Below are 17,839 nucleotides of genomic sequence, written 5' to 3'. Positions count from 1 at the left end.
ATTCAGCATTCGTATATTCTAGTGAACAGAAGACTTTTGTCTCAAGGATATGCATCCCTTGGAATGCAAAAAACGTTACTGTTGGTTGTAATTTAAAGATTATTGGGGAGTTTCTACTATATCATAATAGATGATAATGCATTCTGATAATGCATAAATATACTGTAATATACTTTTTATAAATAAAGATTCTTATCATAAGTGGAAGGGACAGCTAACTGACTTGTTGACTTTGTCTCAAACCTTATCTTTAGTACAAGAACAACAATTTTCATAGATTGCTGTAATAATACGCTATGCTTTGAAGATATTTTTGTATATATGACTAACATATAATTGAAATAAGACTTCTGAAAAATCAGAAATCTAATGTCTTTTCATTTGTTAGAATAGCTGGGTAATACTTTAAACACATTTCTTAAGATAGTAATCCCAAGAAGCTGTCCTCTATGTCCCATAAGTTTCCCATATGATACTGTAAGAGACATTAATGGCATTTATAGTTATTCATTTGTGAAACAAAGGGGCTGGAGAAGATTTTTCAAAGTATGTTCCCATCTCTTCTATGTAACGATTTCATAACTTTAGACATGTAAAAGAAATATGTGCTCCAAATGGGATACTATAATTGTATTATGTCATAATATACTAATTGTTATCACAATTAAAAAAAAATGTCCATGTAGATATAAGTGCTAGGTAATGTTGGCTGAAAAGGACAATAGGGATGGCAGAAGTCAAGATGACCATTTCCTTCTACTTTATAGGCAGCTTCCTTAACCGTGGACTCTTGTACTGAGAACCAAGAACCAGGGTATTGCACTGTCAGTAATGTGGCAGTTTCAGATGACTGGTGAGTAAAATTATTAGCTTGATCTTTATTATCAAAAAGGAAATTAAACAGAGGTGCCTGGGTGACTCAGTCATTTGAGCGCCTGACTCAGTCTCAGCTCTAGTCTTGATCTCAGGATCATGAGTTTGCGCCCTGTGATAGTTTTTTTTTTTTTTTAAAGAAATTATACATTTAAAGATAATTATATTATGCTGAGTGTTGCAAAAGTTTACAATAGTTTATCCTCTCCAAAGGACTTTTCATGTTGTAAAATGAAAAGTTAATAATTTGTATATGGAATATATAAAAATGGTGTGAAATGGAAGTGGTAGAGGTGAGGATAAAGTCGGAGGAAGGAAAGAGTAACCCAGGCCATCCTCTTTGACATGATTGGTGAAATCGTTGCATGTGACCTGGGTCCTGCAAGGTTAGGCTAGGGACTGAATTAATTTTAAATACCTTCTCTGAAAGCTGCATATGATAATTATTCACAGATACTTTTCAACAGTGCCTCAAGCTGAAACACAGCATTATGCCATCTAAAACATAAGTGATTTTAGAAATAGCAACAGAGAAAAATAAATAGCAACACATCATCCATGACATTAATTAACTTATTGTCATCATTATGATCTTGTAGTGAAGAAAAACTATAAACTAACAATATTAGAGTTGTCACTATTTATACTGCACAGTATCTTCTTTCTGATAATATGCTTCCTCTTGCTAACTCAACATTGTTTTATACATCCCATTTGACTAACTGAAAATGTCATTTCCATAAGTTTTATTATTTTTCATGCCTTAAAAACCTAATAATCCTGTAGAAATCTGTCAGAAGATATGCACCAATAGGTAATATTTTCCATTCAAATTTACCACGTTATAACACATGCCAGAAAAAGTTATGTTCACTCTTTTTAAAACTAAACATTCTACTGAAATCTATCGTGTTGGAACTCATAGACTTATCTTTGCTTTTTTATGTAGGACTCTTGATGTTCAGCCAAATCGAGTCACAGTTGGAGGTATCAGATCGCTAGAACCGATCCTTCAGAGGAGAGGACATGTGGAAAGCCATGACTTTGTCGGGTGTATAATGGAATTTGCAGTCAACGGAAGGCCTCTGGAGCCCAGCCAAGCTTTGGCAGCACAAGGCATCCTAGATCAGTATGGCAATTTTACTTCTTACTATTTTAAAGAAAAAATGCACAAAATTTACATAATTGAGCATCCAAAGACGGAATTATTATGCCTAAAGCCCTAAAAGCATCAAGTGTTTTACAATGTTTTGAATTTTAAATATTTATTTATAGTTGCAAAATTTTGTTTGGCATAAATGTGATATTTAGTTGGAAAGTTAACGTTTATTGTCTGAAGTCTAAGAAAGAATATATGTATGCACGTATGCGTGTATATGCTTCACGTTACCTTAAGTGGTTGTTGGAAGATTATAATGACTTAAGCAGAGTAAATCTCACAGGAAAGAAACTGTCACATAATAATATATAAATGTTAGTGATAATGTATGCAAAAAAACATTTGATATTACATAGCTTTATATACAAATGTATATTTTCAAAACTTGATACATCTTTAACAAGTGATAATTTGATTAATTGTAAGACATTTGATTTTCCCATATAATTATTGGTTAGGTTCCCAGCAATGATTTAGGAACTGTGAAAATAACATTATTTATTGTAAAAATTATTCTTACTCATAATGAAAATTGGAAAATTCAGAAAAATATGAAGTATCCTATAACCTAATTACATAGAGACAAACACTCTTACCTTATTGTCACATTCATGACTGTCTGTTCTTCCATAATATGAACGTACCCTACTTTAACTATGAATATACACTTTACTTGTTTCCAATTTTATTGATATTTTAATAGCCCTGTGCTTAATGCTATTCTTAGTATTTTACTGTATTCTATTTTAACCTTTACAACCATTTTATTTACAACCATATTATTATTTTCTGAGTTCCTCAGAGTTTTAAAAACTTGCTTAAAATCAACCAGCTTGTGAGCAGCAAAGCTAAATCATGAAGTAGGTACTTGGTCAAGGACAAGGCAAATCCTTGCTCTTGAGAAGTTCATAGTCCCTTTAAATTCATCATTACTAACCTCTTCTTTGGCCATGATTTTGCCTAGTGACATATTCTATTCCCTAATTTAACTCTTTTCCCACTTTTCTCAATGACAATCCTGCCTCTGCTTTTCACAGACTTTAAACATGGTCTCCTGTATCATCTTTCCCAACTAATGAATCTGCTTTCTATGTTGCTCAGAAAATTGATGCAATCAAAAGAAAACTCCCAAAGGCTTGTCCTGCCACATTTGCCTATGAGCACATGCATCCCAAAGTATACCTTATATCCTGTTACTATGAATGAACTGCTCCTATTTCCACAAAGACCAACCCTTTTTATGTAATAGGTTCAATCCCCAACACCTTCTAAAAACAACTGTTCAGCTGTCTCATCAGTATTTCATTCCTCATTTCAATCCATGCTGTTCTTTCTCCCTTTTTATTTTTTAAAACCTTTATTAATCCCATTTCCTCCCCATCTTTTCTCTTTTGAAAAATTATTCTATCATTGTCAAAGTGATCAATAAGCTTTCCATTGCTAAAATCAATGGTCAGTTCTCCTCTTATTGGAACTTCGGTATTCATCACTCCCTCCCACTAAAAATACTTTATTAGTTTGTCCACCAGCACATGGTACAACCCTGGTTTTCTACTCCGATTCTTTGTCTCATCTGCTTGACCTTATCTTCTTGTTGTCGTATATCTATATTCATTCTTTAAATTTTGTGTTGTCCTTGGTTTTAAGTACTGTCTCTAAAACTCGTGAGTCTTTAGTATTTATCTTCAACTTGGCCTCTGAACCGTAGACCCTGATATCCCACTGCCTACTCAATATCCCCCCTATCTTTCCAATAAATGTCTCATACTGAAATTTAAAACTGAGCTCCTGGCCTTCCTTCTTGACTTCTTCTTCTTCTACTTGTTCCACAGATTTTTCTATCTCAGAAACTGAACTCAATCCACCCACCTGTGCAGCCAAACATTTTAGGCTAGCCTTTGACTCTTCCCTTTCTGACTTACCTCACTTCCATTGTACCAGCATCCAGAATGACATTGAAAAACAAATGTAAATTCTAAGCCTAACTTAAAGGCCTTCATGATACAGCCTCTCTCTTAATTTTCTAACCATATTTATATATGTTTCTTTTTTGTTGTTGTTGTTCACTCTGCTCCAACCATATTGGGACCCTCAGTGGTCTTCGAACATACTAGGTACAGTTTCTCTTCAAGGCTTTCTTACTGTTTCCTCTGCTTGGAATGATCTTCTACCAAATATGCTTTTTTCTCTCTGTTTGGTTAGGTCTTTACAAAGATGGGTAGTTCTTTTACTGATGAATCTAGAGGATCCAGCAACACTGCCCCTCCCCCCAAAGCTCCCAATAGTCTTTGTCTATGTTAATTTTCCCATAGAACTTTCTTCATTCTAACATATTACACATTTACCTAATTTTTTGTTTTATTTTGATTTTGACTGCTTCCTCCACAAGAAGAAATAACTACTCCATGAATATATGGATTTTTTCTGTCACTTTACTCCCATGCTTAGAGTAGTATGCTTATAATTGGCATATAGCAAGCAGTCAATATGTATTAGTTGAATGAGTTATCTGGGGAGGAGTTGTGTAAACAAATAAATAAGTGGCCCATTAGGTAACATTAACCAAAGATGTCCAACTCAAATGAAAATTAATTTAAAGAAGAAATTTTCACCTCTTTCTCTGAATTGTGTATCTGTATTATCTGTATTATGTGTTCTGTATCTGTATTGTATCTGTATTCATTTGTTTCATTTTCTCCTTTATGAACAAGGCAGAGAACAGCTCCTTGTTTGATTAGATGCTCCAAACATCTAACTTGAGTTTCAAAGAAGTGAGTTCATGAAACTCAGCAAGTTAATAAAAGCTTATATCTAATTTTAACAAGTGCTCCCCCACATACTTTATTTTGTGCCTTATGGTTCTTTATTTTGATTTCACTTTAGATGTCCTAGACTGGAAGGTGCTTGTACTCACAGCCCCTGCCAGCACGGTGGCACGTGTACAGACTACTGGTCATGGCAGCAGTGTCATTGCAAAGAAGGACTAACTGGGAAATACTGTGAGAAATGTATGCAAGCTGTTTTATCTTCCACTGGAAATTATTATCATCATGAAAAGTATAGATATATGCCCTTAAATATGTAATTATATTCCAAGAATTATTTTCATTCTAAATGCTGAAAATATGAAATGGTAATAATTAGTAAAAGTGTAGTGACCTTTTCTACTTATTTTTTAACTTGAAGAAGAGTGATGTTCTTCTAGAATTATTTACTAAATTTTTAATTTCCATTTTATGAATTTATTAATTTTGTGAACCTAATTTATAGGAATGTTACACAATTTACAAGGTTGAAGGCTATACCAGGTTTTGGCTTATTATCTGCCTTTAGGGGATATTTCTCCAATAAATATTTTGTATGTGGCAGAAAGTATAGATACTAAATGACTGAACACTGAGTGATACTTGTATTTTATTTTATTATTTCATTTTTTTAAGATTTTATTCATTTATTTTGAAGAGAGAAAGAATGGAGGGGCAGAGGCTGAGGGAGAGAGAGAATCTCAAGCAGACTGCCCACTGAGCACAGAGCCCATCACAGGGATCAATTTCATGACCTTGAGGTCATGACTGAGCAGAAATCAAGAGCCAAGCACTTGGGTGCCTGGGTGGTTCAGCTGGTTAAGTGTCTGCCTTAGGCTCAGGTTGTAATCCTGGAGTTCCAGGATCTTTCTCTCAAATAAATAAATTAAAAAAAAAAAAAAAAAGAGTCGGACACTAACTGACTGAACCACCCAGACACTCCAATATTTGCATTTTAATTTACAGTTATTGGATTTGGTTTTGAGTCTTTTTAAATCTTTTTAGTAGTTATTTGCTTTTAAACACTAATACTGCTTTTCATTAGACAAAGACATTAGGGACATTCAAGCCATCTCTAGAACATGGCATTCTATAATTTTAAGATGTATATCTCCCTAACTAACCCCAATGGGGTTTCTTTTATAAAATTTGCTTTATTTTCAAATATGTGTTTACTATACTTTACTTTCAATTATGTGATTACTACTTAAATCATTGCAGTTATTTGATCACTTCTTAAGAAGTCTTGATTCTATTAAAGTATGAGAATGAATAGAAATTCATGATCACATGAAGGATATAATATACTCAAAAAGATCTCACTAGCAGAAGGTATAATTATATTTCATTTTTAGGATAAAATCAAAACATAAAAAAGTATACTGTCACATAATATTTGTTATAGTAGTTGGTATTTTATAAGTAGGAACCCAATTATATCTGGAATATTAAATAAATCATTGGCTTGAGAAATGCCTGAGGTTAGTTTTTTTAAATTGAGATATTACATATACTATAAAATTTACCTTTATAAAGTATACTGTTCAATGCTGTAACCCTTTTGAGTTTATTTGCTTTATGCCCTTTCTTTAGCTATGTTCACCATTACTATAACAAACTTCTAAAGTTCAGTAATATGAACATTTTATCACATTATGATAAATTATAATTATGCATGATAATTACATATAATGATAAATTCTATGTGATTCTATGATTATTAATACTAATAAAGTTGCTACAAATATAAATATTTGATTGTGCACTGCTTTGTCCAAATTTGTAATCTGCTAGAGGCTTAAGAATATAAATCACTTAATTATGAAAACATATTCATTTATGAATTTTGGAGTAAAACTTATTATGTAAAGTAAAACTTATTATGAACACATTTTTCAACTATATTTTTAACAGGTGATATCTTTGTAGGTATTCATGATTTATATCATATATCAAATATTTTAATGAATATTTCCCAAATGATTAACGTTTCTGAATTGGATTTAAGCATTTGAAATTAACTTACACAATAATTCACAAGTGGAAATATTTTTTTTCCCAAGGGGAGGATTGGCGAATATTGATTCTGAAATTTTTTATAGTGTTTGTCACCTCTCAAAACTATTTAAGAAGCTAAATAGACACATTCATTTTTCTCTTTCTTCATTGGCTTTCAGCTATTACTCCTGACACTGCCTTATCATTAGAAGGCAAAGGGCGCTTGGATTACCACATGAGTCAGAATGAGAAGCGGGAATATTTGTTAAGACAGAGCATACGAGGTGCCATGTTGGAGCCTTTTGGTGTGAACAGTCTGGAAATAAAATTCAGAACAAGAAGCGAGAATGGCATTTTAATCCATATCCAAGAAAGCAGCAATTACACTACTGTGAAGGTAGGATAAAGCTAATGGTGACTTCATTTGACTAGACCGCCTGCTGTGTCATGGTTTAAATCACTTTGCCCATAATTTCTGTCCTTTTCTTTACAATCCATTAGAGTTCCAACTAATGCTGGGCACTATTCCAATATCATCTATCTTAACTATTCCCCAGGCATTGGCCAGAGTAACAAAGATCTGAATGGTTTGGTTTCTAAACATCTTTGTCTTGGTTTTGAGTAAAGACCACTGCTAGGTAGGCCAGATAGAAAGAATTTGTTGCAATTTACTTTGTCAAATAAAAATTCATATTTCTGTTATTTCTCTATTTTTAAACAAAGTAAAACAAAAAGACAACGTGTCTTTGAAATTAAAAAAAAAAAAAGTCTCCAAAAATTATTCCAAACACTAATATGTTTATATTAATTGGTGGGACTAAAGTAAGGAAAATTATTTTTAAATTATCTGGCTTTATTCTGGAGCATATAGCCAATTCACTAATTTCACAGGGTATACCCTATGAAATTAAGTATCTTTGGAATTATTGTTAGTTAAATCACAGCTGAGTTCTCCAAATAATTTCTAAATAAAGAACTTTTAAACATTCTACTTTTAAACATTCTACATTAAACAATATACTGATTTATCATTAGGCTTTTACATAATATTTTCACTATAAATGAGAGGTTAAACTGGTGAATAATTTCCTTAGATATGCACTTTCCTTCAGCTCTTAGCTTTCTTAATTTCTAAGACTATCAGTCTGCTTTCTTTCCCACAAATAAGACTTCATCTTTTAAATCATCAGTTTCTTCAGTTTAGATATCTTAAATCATTTCTATTAACATCACTTTGATATTATAATCTATTCATAATTTTACATGAATTTTGTTAAATTCTGAAGAACATAAAGCCAGACTTTCTATATTATTTTCACCTAAAAATTAGTATTTTGAAAATTGCTAAAAGTTTAGTTCATGAAGACAAAAGGCAATATACATAGCAAATTATTAGGTTTAATTAACATAGAATACTACTAGTGGCAGATGTATGCCTCTAAACTTCAGCCTCTTTTTTCTTAAAATTTCTCTCCATCCAAGTCAACTCTGGTTGTTATGGTGCATGAACATATCTTTAATAAGTAGTACAAAAACTCTTTAGAATTTTCTAAATAGTTCAATCTTCATAATTCTTCATAGTTCAATCATTCTCAATTGGGGATCATGTTTACCTGCCCCCGCCCCAGGGCATGTTTGACAATGTCTGGAGGCAATTTTTTCTTGATGGAATGGTTATTAAAATGCTAAAAACTTTTTTTTCTTCCTTTTTCAATCTGGAGGCATTTTTTATTGTTGCAGTGGGGAGGGGTGCTACCAGCATCTAGTAGGGAGAGGTCAGTCATGTCACTGAACATCCTACATTGCACAACGCAGCACCCCACAACAAAGAAATTTCAAGTCCAAAATGTCAAGAGTAATGAGGTTGAGAAACTCTGCTCTAATCCAGTACAAAAGAACATCTTCAGGTTATAACTTTACCTCAATTATTAAAACAAAGAGCCCGGTCCAGAATTAATAAAGCTACTGCAAAACAAAGCACACATGTCACTATATTATGTTATTAGTGTTTGTAATTTGCACTGGAAAGTGCATCAGAACCAAAGAAAGTAATGATGTCCAGAAAGAGGTAAACCTTTACAGTCTAGGAGAAACACTTTATTGTATGCGCTGAGAGGCTTTGACATTGAGGTCTGTGCATTATCTGTTAAGCTGCTTCCAAGTCCTCATGCCATTTAAATGACATATGAAATATTTCTGTACATTATCTCTTTAAGCCAAGAGATACAAAATACAATGTGGTTGAAGAAATCAGAGACAGAACTTTTTTTTTTCTTTTTTTCCCTTAAGGAAGAAGCTGAATGTCAGGATCCATTTTTGTCACCATAAAATCTTGCATTTCCAACAGGACAGCAGCATGTGACTTCTCCAGATTTTCTTACATTGGTAGCAAACACTTAGAAAGAGATTTTTTTTTTTTTTTTCCTGGAAGAAAAGTAAATGCTAATGAATAAAAATAATGACTAATGCAGACCAAAATGCACATTTCTTTTGTATGAATATTTTGAAAAGCAGCTTTTCAGAGATTAAAGGGCTTGGCAAGTAAAATAAGTAGATTAAAAAACCAGTGAATAAGGAGAACAAAATAGACAGGAAGCGAATGGCTGTTGTAAGTAAGCAGGCAAGTTATTTGGATGACAGGAATACGATCTACTTACACAGGCTAAGAAGCTGGTCAGGAGGGACTGTTACTTTTCTTTTAGCTTATCGGTGACTAAGGCCCCTGGTTTTCTTCTTTCTTTCTTTTGGCTCACTTGTGACAGTTTCTTTCTTTCTCTCTCTCTCTTTTTTTCCCCCTCTTCTTTCTCTTCCTCTTTCTTTCTCTGTCTCTTTCCCTCTCTCTTTCCCTCTTTCTCTTTCTTTGTCTTTCTGTCTTTCTTTCTTTCTATCCCTTCCTTCCTTCCTTGAATCAATCCATCTCTCCTTCTCCCTCTCTCTCTTACACAAAAGCCAGTTGATGATATTTTCGAAAATAAAGGGGAGTTGGGTTTGAGGAACTTCAGGGTTTGAGGGGGAGAGTATCAGGAGTGGGCAGCAATAACAATGTGAGGAGAGAGGCGAATATGTAGAATAGATGGAATCTGTTCAAATAAAAAAGAAGTAGGTAGAGAGCATTTTAGATAGAAAAACAGAAGGAAGCATACTTATATATAATTGTGTTGACGGCATATTTAAAGTGTTTCACAAATCTCCTTTCTTTTACGACATATTGTGTATCTCCATATTTGAGTTCTGTGATAATGTCAGATGGACTTTATTTTTGTTCCAAATCAATTCTGTTGTTTTGGCATATAGATTTTGTTTTTGTTTTTGTTTTTGCTTTGAGTGAAGCCCAAAGTACAGAGTTGGGATGAGGGACACAGAGCTCTAGATTAAAAAGGAAGTAAGGAATAAAAAAATCTGTGGGTAAATAAACAAAGCAAAAATTAGCATAAAAATGAACATGATGTTTTCAAAGTTAGAAAGGATAGAAGAACCAGGTACAGTATTGGCGTGGGGGCAAAACATTACAAATGTTGCAATGAGAACTTGTCTTCTCATTCACCAGAGTCTATGTGTATTCTAAAGACTCTCATGTCAGAGCAGATGAGTAAAATGATGGCACAGTTTGATCAGGTAGGAGGGAAACGCAGAGCGGGAAGAAGGCTCTTCCCAAGGCTTCTTTTCAAAAGGACTCTGGCTCTCACCAAAGAGAAGTTGCTGTTTTTACTCTGTGTTTCATGAGACATTGCCCACTTGATGAAGTGTTATTGTCATTTAACCACAAGTTTCTTTTCTTTTCTTTTAGTTTGGTACTAAAATATACTATTATCTAGAGAGGCCGCTTTAATAAAATGTTACAGGATGAATAATGTATGTAAATGTGTTAGGCATATTTTCCACAAAGCAAAAATGAACTGATTTTTAGCTCTACCAGATGTGTTTGTTGCATGTAGAAATAACATTTGATCCGAGTGACAAAATAACTGATCCGCCCTTTCATCCCTGTCATCTGATACACAGTGCCACTTCATCCCCTGGCCCAGGCACCAGCTCTGTCTGGCAGCATGGTGGGATTATGCTCTCTGAACCAAATGTTCATCTTGCCTCATAAATTATTTCGTTTTCTAAAGTACTCAAAATACTGGAAACTTGGTAGCTGGAAACTGGAGTAGGAGCATCCTGTTACCCAATGTTCTACTGTGCAAAGTCAAAGAAACCAAATATCCCTTAGATAAATTATAAAAGGCAGCCAAAGTGAAGACTTGCCCAGACACCTCATTATTAAGAACTCACTCGTTATTCATCATAGTTTTCATCTCAATAAATGATATAAACAATAGGCATGCTTTCTTCTAAAATTCCAGTGCGTTAGAGATGACAGATGAAAGAATTTTTTTGTCTATTTTTCCAACTATGTTTCATTTTTCCCTGAGCATTGATGTTTATTTTTGCAAGTAGTTTTAACCTATTTTGATCACCCTGGACCTTTTACTAAACTGACAGATTTTTTTTTTTTACACCTGCCATTGTGATGAAATGATAAGTAATTACAAAAAAGGTGTACTTTACTTAAAATAGGTTTTCACTCCATCATTACCTCAGATTCTGGAAAATAATGTTATGCATCTTGAAAAATTAGGTATGACTATAATAGCACCTTGAAAACTATTGAAACAATCAAATGTGAAGATATCTGTTGCTTAAATTTATAGAAGCAGTATGGGTAAGTATACTCTGATTCAGCCAGACTCTTCAGCTAGTCTCTTGGATTGATTGATTTGAGACAGAGAGAACAAGTGAAAGCACAAGCCAGGGGGAAAGGCAGGGGGTGAAGCAGACTTGCTGTTAAGTGAGGAACCCAATGTGGGACTTGATCCCAGGACCCTGGGATTATGACCTGAGTCCAAGGCAGATATGTAACCATCTGGGCCACAGAGGCACCCTAGTCTTTTGGCTTTAAATTGATCAATATTTTAAGATTTTATTTCATTTTGATTCTGTTTTATTTGGGCATATCATAGTTTAATTATGCATTATTTTTAATACTTTTTACAGATTAAAAATGGCAAAGTCCATTTTACATCAGATGCAGGAATTGCTGGGAAAGTGGAGAGAAATATTCCTGAAGTGTATGTTGCAGATGGCCACTGGCATACTTTTCTAATCGGAAAAAATGGAACAGCCACAGTATTATCCATCGACAGAATATATAACAGAGATATTATCCACCCTACCCAGGATTTCGGTGGCCTCGATGTGCTCACTATATCTCTTGGGGGAATTCCACCTAATCAGGCTCATCGAGATTCTCAAACAGGTAAATGCTTATGTTGAGCAAAGGAATGGTAAAATTGTTCTTATCAAAGTAGTTAGACTTCTGATAATACCCATTATGCATATTCTGAGACTCTCATAACTGTCTTTAGGAAGCCTGTAATGAATTATTGGCCATCACTTACTTTAGCCATTTGGATTTATTCTAGCAGGTTAATAATTCAGCCCATGGTGCATCCCTTGTCCACCAAATATTTACTTATTCATTAATTCACTTACTCATTCATTTGTTAACTCACATGACAGATATTTACTGAGCCCCACCCTTGGCATGGGAGTACAATGGTGGATTAAATAAATACCTACTCTCCTTATATGACAAAGAGGATAAACATCAATGAAATCATTATACAAGTGAATATATTATTTTAGAATATGATAAATGATGTGAAGAAGGAATGAAGAATTCTAAGAGGTTTTCAAAAAAGGAGAAAGGGAAACTTCCTTGGGAAATTGACATTGGTACTTCAAACTGAACTATGAAAATGAAGATGGGAGAGTATGAAAGCCTAATTTATATTGTTAGGAACTTAACAAAAGTAGGAACTTAGTTCCTAAGTTGTTCCTACAAAAGTAGGAACTTAACGAAAAGTTCAATCTACTTTGACTCAATCTTCAAGGTCACAGGCTTATTGGAGACTGCGGTCACAGGTGAAGGATGAAGTTGAAGAGTGAAGCAGGGCCTTCTAGACCTGTCATATTTTTGGTCTTACTCTCAGGACAATGGGAAGTCACCAAAAAGTTTCTCTTAGAGGAGTCTCAAGATTAGATATGTAGTGATATTAAATATCTTTCAGGTTACAACATGGAGAATGCATTGGAGGAGGACAAGAGTCCACTGGCATAAGCCAGCTGGGATGATATTGTTGTGATCTAGGCAAGGAAGGTATTGTGTGTGTTTTAACTAGTGTGGTGGTAAAGGAGTTAGTAAGAAGTGGATAGGGAAGTAGATAGGGAAGAAGTACTTTAGAAATTAAAATAAACTAAACCGTTGATATTTTGAGTGAAATTCAGGAACGTTTCTGACCTATCAACTAGAAGAAGGGCAGTGCCACTGAAAGAGGAAACTGCAGAAAAGTGCAGGAAAAAGTGTGTCTATAGGTAATAGCAAGATGGTGGTGTGGGACCTTTGGGCTTTGGACAACCTTTGCAAAAGACTTTTGGATGGATGGACTACAGTCAGGAGTGGACACCAGCTAGAAATGCATATGAGGAGTTAGCTAAGTCAAGCAGGTCACTGAAGTCCTGAATAGAGTAGTAGTGTGGAGGAGAAACAAAGCCTAGAGCTTAACTTAAGCAACCCTGGGAATCAGTGGCTATTTAGAGGAAAATGAAACGTAAAAGAGACTAAGTTGTTGAAAGAAAATCTGGAAAGTAGGAACAAAAGCAGATGTTACAGAAGCCCATGGAAAAAGAGTGTATGAGGGATGGAAATACCACTACTGTGGAAAGATACCAGGAAAACTGAAAAATGCAGGGATAGGGGATAGGGGATAGGCTTAAGGCACAAGAGTAAAAGTCCAAGTCATAACTTGTTCTTATATACTTAACTTCTTTGAGAATATGGATGCTAATTCTTTTGGATGCTGTAGGAAACAAACCAATGTAAATCATAGTCTTGTATTAGTGTAAAATGGATTCTTGGGCTCTGTGACAGGAGTGTTAGCAATATTAGCACATTCAAGTCCAACAAAGAGTTTCTCAACTTCAAAATAATAATAATAATAATTATTGGCCTCTAAGGAGCCATTTTAGATGTTTTTTTTTTTTTCTTTTTCCTAACTTCTGCCGTTCCCACCTCATGAAGTGTTCATGCTGTAGTTATACTCAATATCCGTCCTCTAGGGGACCACAAAGCTTTGTAATAGCTTTGTCTTTTGCTCTGCAGGAGCCGGTGTTCAACTCCTTGGGAGCAATATAGCCTCCATAGAGAATGTATGATATCTAATGATTAAAGCTATTAGTCTATTTTTTTTTTCTGTTTGCTGTTGTTGTTCTTTGTAAGTACTTTAAAATACCTTTTATTTCCATTTTTTAATTTCTTGTATGTAGACTATAAAAATAAGACAAATAGATAATTAAATAACTAAAAAGAGGAAGAAAAAGAAAATCCAGCCTGTGTCATTCATAAATCTTAAGAAAGAGCAATGTCTGAGCAATTCTCTCCAGACTTTTGTCATGGAAATCTTCTCGATCTTAAGTTTCCTTGTAAGACACATAGAGTTACCATCTTTGGACTGGGCAATGGTACTGAGAATGTGGTTTCTTTTTACCAGACGTGATTGTGCAGCTTCTTTTTACCAGAGTCCCCCAGTGCAGCACTGTAAATCTTGGTTTCCTCTAAAATGCCTCACTGCTCCTTCTTCCTGCTGCAGGTTTTGACGGCTGCATTGCTTCTATGCTGTATGGTGGTGAAAGTCTTCCTTTCAGTGGGAAACATAGCTTGGCCTCCATATCTAAGACAGATCCCTCTGTGAAGATTGGCTGTCGTGGCCCCAACATTTGTGCCAGCAACCCCTGCTGGGGTGACTTACTGTGCATTAATCAGTGGTATGCCTACAAGTGTGTTCCTCCCGGAGACTGTGCATCGCACCCATGTCAGAATGGGGGCAGCTGCGAGCCAGGCCTGCACTCTGGCTTCACCTGTAGCTGCCCGGAGTCCCACACCGGGAGAACCTGTGAGACGGTGGTGGCCTGCCTCGGCGTCCTCTGTCCTCAGGGGAAAGTGTGCAAAGCTGGAAGTCCTGGAGGCCATGTCTGTGTTCTGAGCCAGGGTCCTGAAGAGATCTCCCTGCCTTTGTGGGCTGTGCCGGCCATCGTGGGCAGCTGCGCCACAGTCCTGGCCCTCCTGGTCCTCAGCCTGATTCTGTGTAACCAGTGCAGGGGGAAGAAGACCAAAAACCCCAAAGAGGAGAAGAAACCGAAGGAGAAGAAGAAGAAGGGAAGTGAGAACGTTGCTTTTGATGACCCAGATAATATCCCTCCCTACGGGGATGATATGACTGTGAGGAAGCAGCCCGAGGGGAACCCAAAGCCAGATATCATTGAGCGGGAGAACCCCTACCTCATCTACGATGAGACCGACATTCCCCACAGTTCAGAAACCATCCCCAGTGCCCCCTTGGCCTCTCCAGAGCAAGAGATAGAGCATTACGACATCGACAACGCCAGCAGCATCGCCCCTTCAGACGCAGACATCATCCAACACTACAAGCAGTTCCGCAGCCACACGCCGAAATTTTCTATCCAGAGGCACAGCCCCCTAGGCTTTGCGAGGCAGTCCCCCATGCCCTTAGGAGCCAGCAGTTTGACTTACCAGCCTTCATACAGCCAGGGTTTGAGAACAAGCTCCCTGAGCCACTCTGCTTGCCCTACCCCCAACCCCCTGTCTCGCCACAGCCCAGCCCCATTCTCGAAGTCCTCTACTTTCTACAGGAACAGCCCGGCCAGGGAATTGCATCTGCCTATAAGAGATGGAAATACATTGGAAATGCACGGGGATGCCTGCCAACCTGGCATTTTCAACTATGCCACAAGGCTAGGAAGGAGAAGTAAGAGTCCTCAGGCCATGGCCTCTCATGGTTCTAGACCAGGGAGTCGCTTAAAGCAGCCAATTGGGCAGATTCCTCTGGAATCTTCTCCTCCGGTAGGACTGTCCATTGAAGAGGTGGAGAGGCTAAACACCCCTCGCCCTAGAAACCCAAGTATCTGCAGTGCAGATCACGGAAGGTCTTCTTCAGAAGAGGACTGCAGGAGGCCATTGTCCAGAACAAGGAACCCAGCGGATGGCATCCCAGCTCCAGAATCTTCTTCTGATAGTGACTCTCATGAGTCTTTCACTTGCTCAGAGATGGAATATGACAGGGAAAAGCCAATGGTGTATACTTCCAGGATGCCTAAATTATCTCAAGTCAATGAATCTGATGCAGATGACGAAGATAATTATGGAGCCAGACTGAAGCCTAGAAGATACCATGGTCGCAGGGCAGAAGGAGGACCTGTGGGCACACAGGGGGCAGCCCCAGGGGTTGCTGACAACACACTGCCCTTGAAGCTTGGGCAGCAAGCAGGGAATTTCAACTGGGACAACCTTTTGAACTGGGGCCCTGGCTTTGGCCATTATGTAGATGTTTTTAAGGATTTGGCATCTCTCCCAGAAAAAGCAGCAGCAAATGAAGAAGGCAAGAGTGGGACAACGAAGCCAGTCCCCAAAGATGGGGAAGCAGAGCAGTATGTTTGAACTTTATGTACTGGCATTATAAAGTCGAAAGACAAGGGACACTCAAACTGTTGTAAGGTTGTCGACTAAGGTGGGTTCCATTTGCAAAACAGGCCAGTATGGACTGGTGTTGGAGGGAAACTTTAAAAAATAATAACCACAATGCTGCTGAAACAGACTCAATGCAAGTCTTTAATTTAAATATGCTTGGCTGAATTTATTTTTCTGCATGCATCGTATTTTGTAACTAGTTATGTGGCATGCAGCGTTTGGAAAGTTTTTCTTATTTACCAATGTTTGATTTGTGATTTTTTAAAATTAATACCGTTGCCATTGCAGAAATGAATTTGTGCTTTCACAGTGGGGTATGTGTATTGTTTCCATTGTATTATCATTGTTATGTTTTGCATCACAAGATCCTTGAGATTTAAGCAAACCTTGTAAAGTGTAGGAAGAACCCTCCATCCTCGAACGAAAGACTAAGTATTAACACTTTCCAGAAGTATAGATTCCATATTAGATGTTGCTCAGAAATGTCTGATATTTGAGTTAAGTTTTACATGACAGTGGGTACTAAAGTTAAGTCATTTTGTTCAGCACTTTAGAATTTTCCTACAAAATTGTGTTAAAACTTCCGAATCTTTTTTTTTTTTTTTTTTAAATAAACCGTTCTGGTCTTCTGACCTTCATCAGGCTTCCGCTAGGAACAAAATGACTGCTTATTTTCCTTAGAACACTGCTTCCCTTCTTACTGTGGAATGATGTTCTCAGCAGCACTTCTCAGAGACACTTTTGGAAGTTATTTATTGAAAAATGTTCTATGCTTTTAAAATTTTAAAGAATCAACCTAAAGAAAGCCTATAATTGGACTTGTTTTTCAACCATTTAACATCTATCCCAAGTACCCAGTTTTTATAATTTATATAAAGTCGAATTTCAACTCTCCTTTCTTTCCACCATTTTGTAGATCATTTTTTAATACCGTGTAAAAACTTTTTTTTTACACCTAAGCTGTGTTTTTGATACTGATATTTTCCTATGCTGAAAAGTTTTCTTACTTTCAGGGAAGGTAAGAAAATACTTTTTTTACATTTGTTACTTATGTAACGTTCATATTTTTCACATTTTGATATTTGTAACATACTGTATGCTTTCTACTTGTAAATGCGAACAATAGAATTAAAATATTTATTTAAAATACTTTGCATTCATCGTGTGATGTTAATCTTTTATCGTTCTGTACTGTTTTTATGCCCAACTTGAGTAATCTTTACTTGTCAATAGACAAGGTGAACTATGAATGGGCGACATCATTTTCTTCTAAAAAACCTCAGTGTGGATAATTGCCAGGACAGATAGTTTAAGGTCACTTTAGTACATTTCTATCTGTCAGAGTTCTTGAAATTCCCTAGGGCATAATGAGTCTAGACGAGATATCGTCTTTGGGGATTAACTTTGTTATGAACCTGG

General features: G+C 36.1%; 1 protein-coding gene across 1 annotated transcript in view; it reads left to right on the top strand.

The window, feature by feature from the left end:
- FAT4 (FAT atypical cadherin 4) overlaps positions 1-17,569 on the top strand; it is a 179,732-nt gene extending 162,163 nt beyond the window's left edge. The window contains exons 13-18 of the mRNA XM_082727577.1: positions 768-853; positions 1,823-2,002; positions 4,916-5,040; positions 7,014-7,231; positions 11,872-12,133; positions 14,526-17,569. Coding sequence (XP_082583703.1) covers positions 768-853; positions 1,823-2,002; positions 4,916-5,040; positions 7,014-7,231; positions 11,872-12,133; positions 14,526-16,390 — 2,736 coding nt within the window. The 3' untranslated portion in view covers positions 16,391-17,569. The remainder of the gene's footprint in view (positions 1-767; positions 854-1,822; positions 2,003-4,915; positions 5,041-7,013; positions 7,232-11,871; positions 12,134-14,525) is intronic.
- Positions 17,570-17,839: the final 270 nt, after the last annotated feature.

This window comes from Mustela nivalis (assembly GCF_964662115.1).
Source record: "Mustela nivalis genome assembly, chromosome: 4".
In the NCBI taxonomy this organism is placed as follows: domain Eukaryota; kingdom Metazoa; phylum Chordata; class Mammalia; order Carnivora; family Mustelidae; genus Mustela; species Mustela nivalis.
Note: the sequence above shows the minus strand (reverse complement) of the source record. Positions and strands in the feature narration are given on the sequence as shown.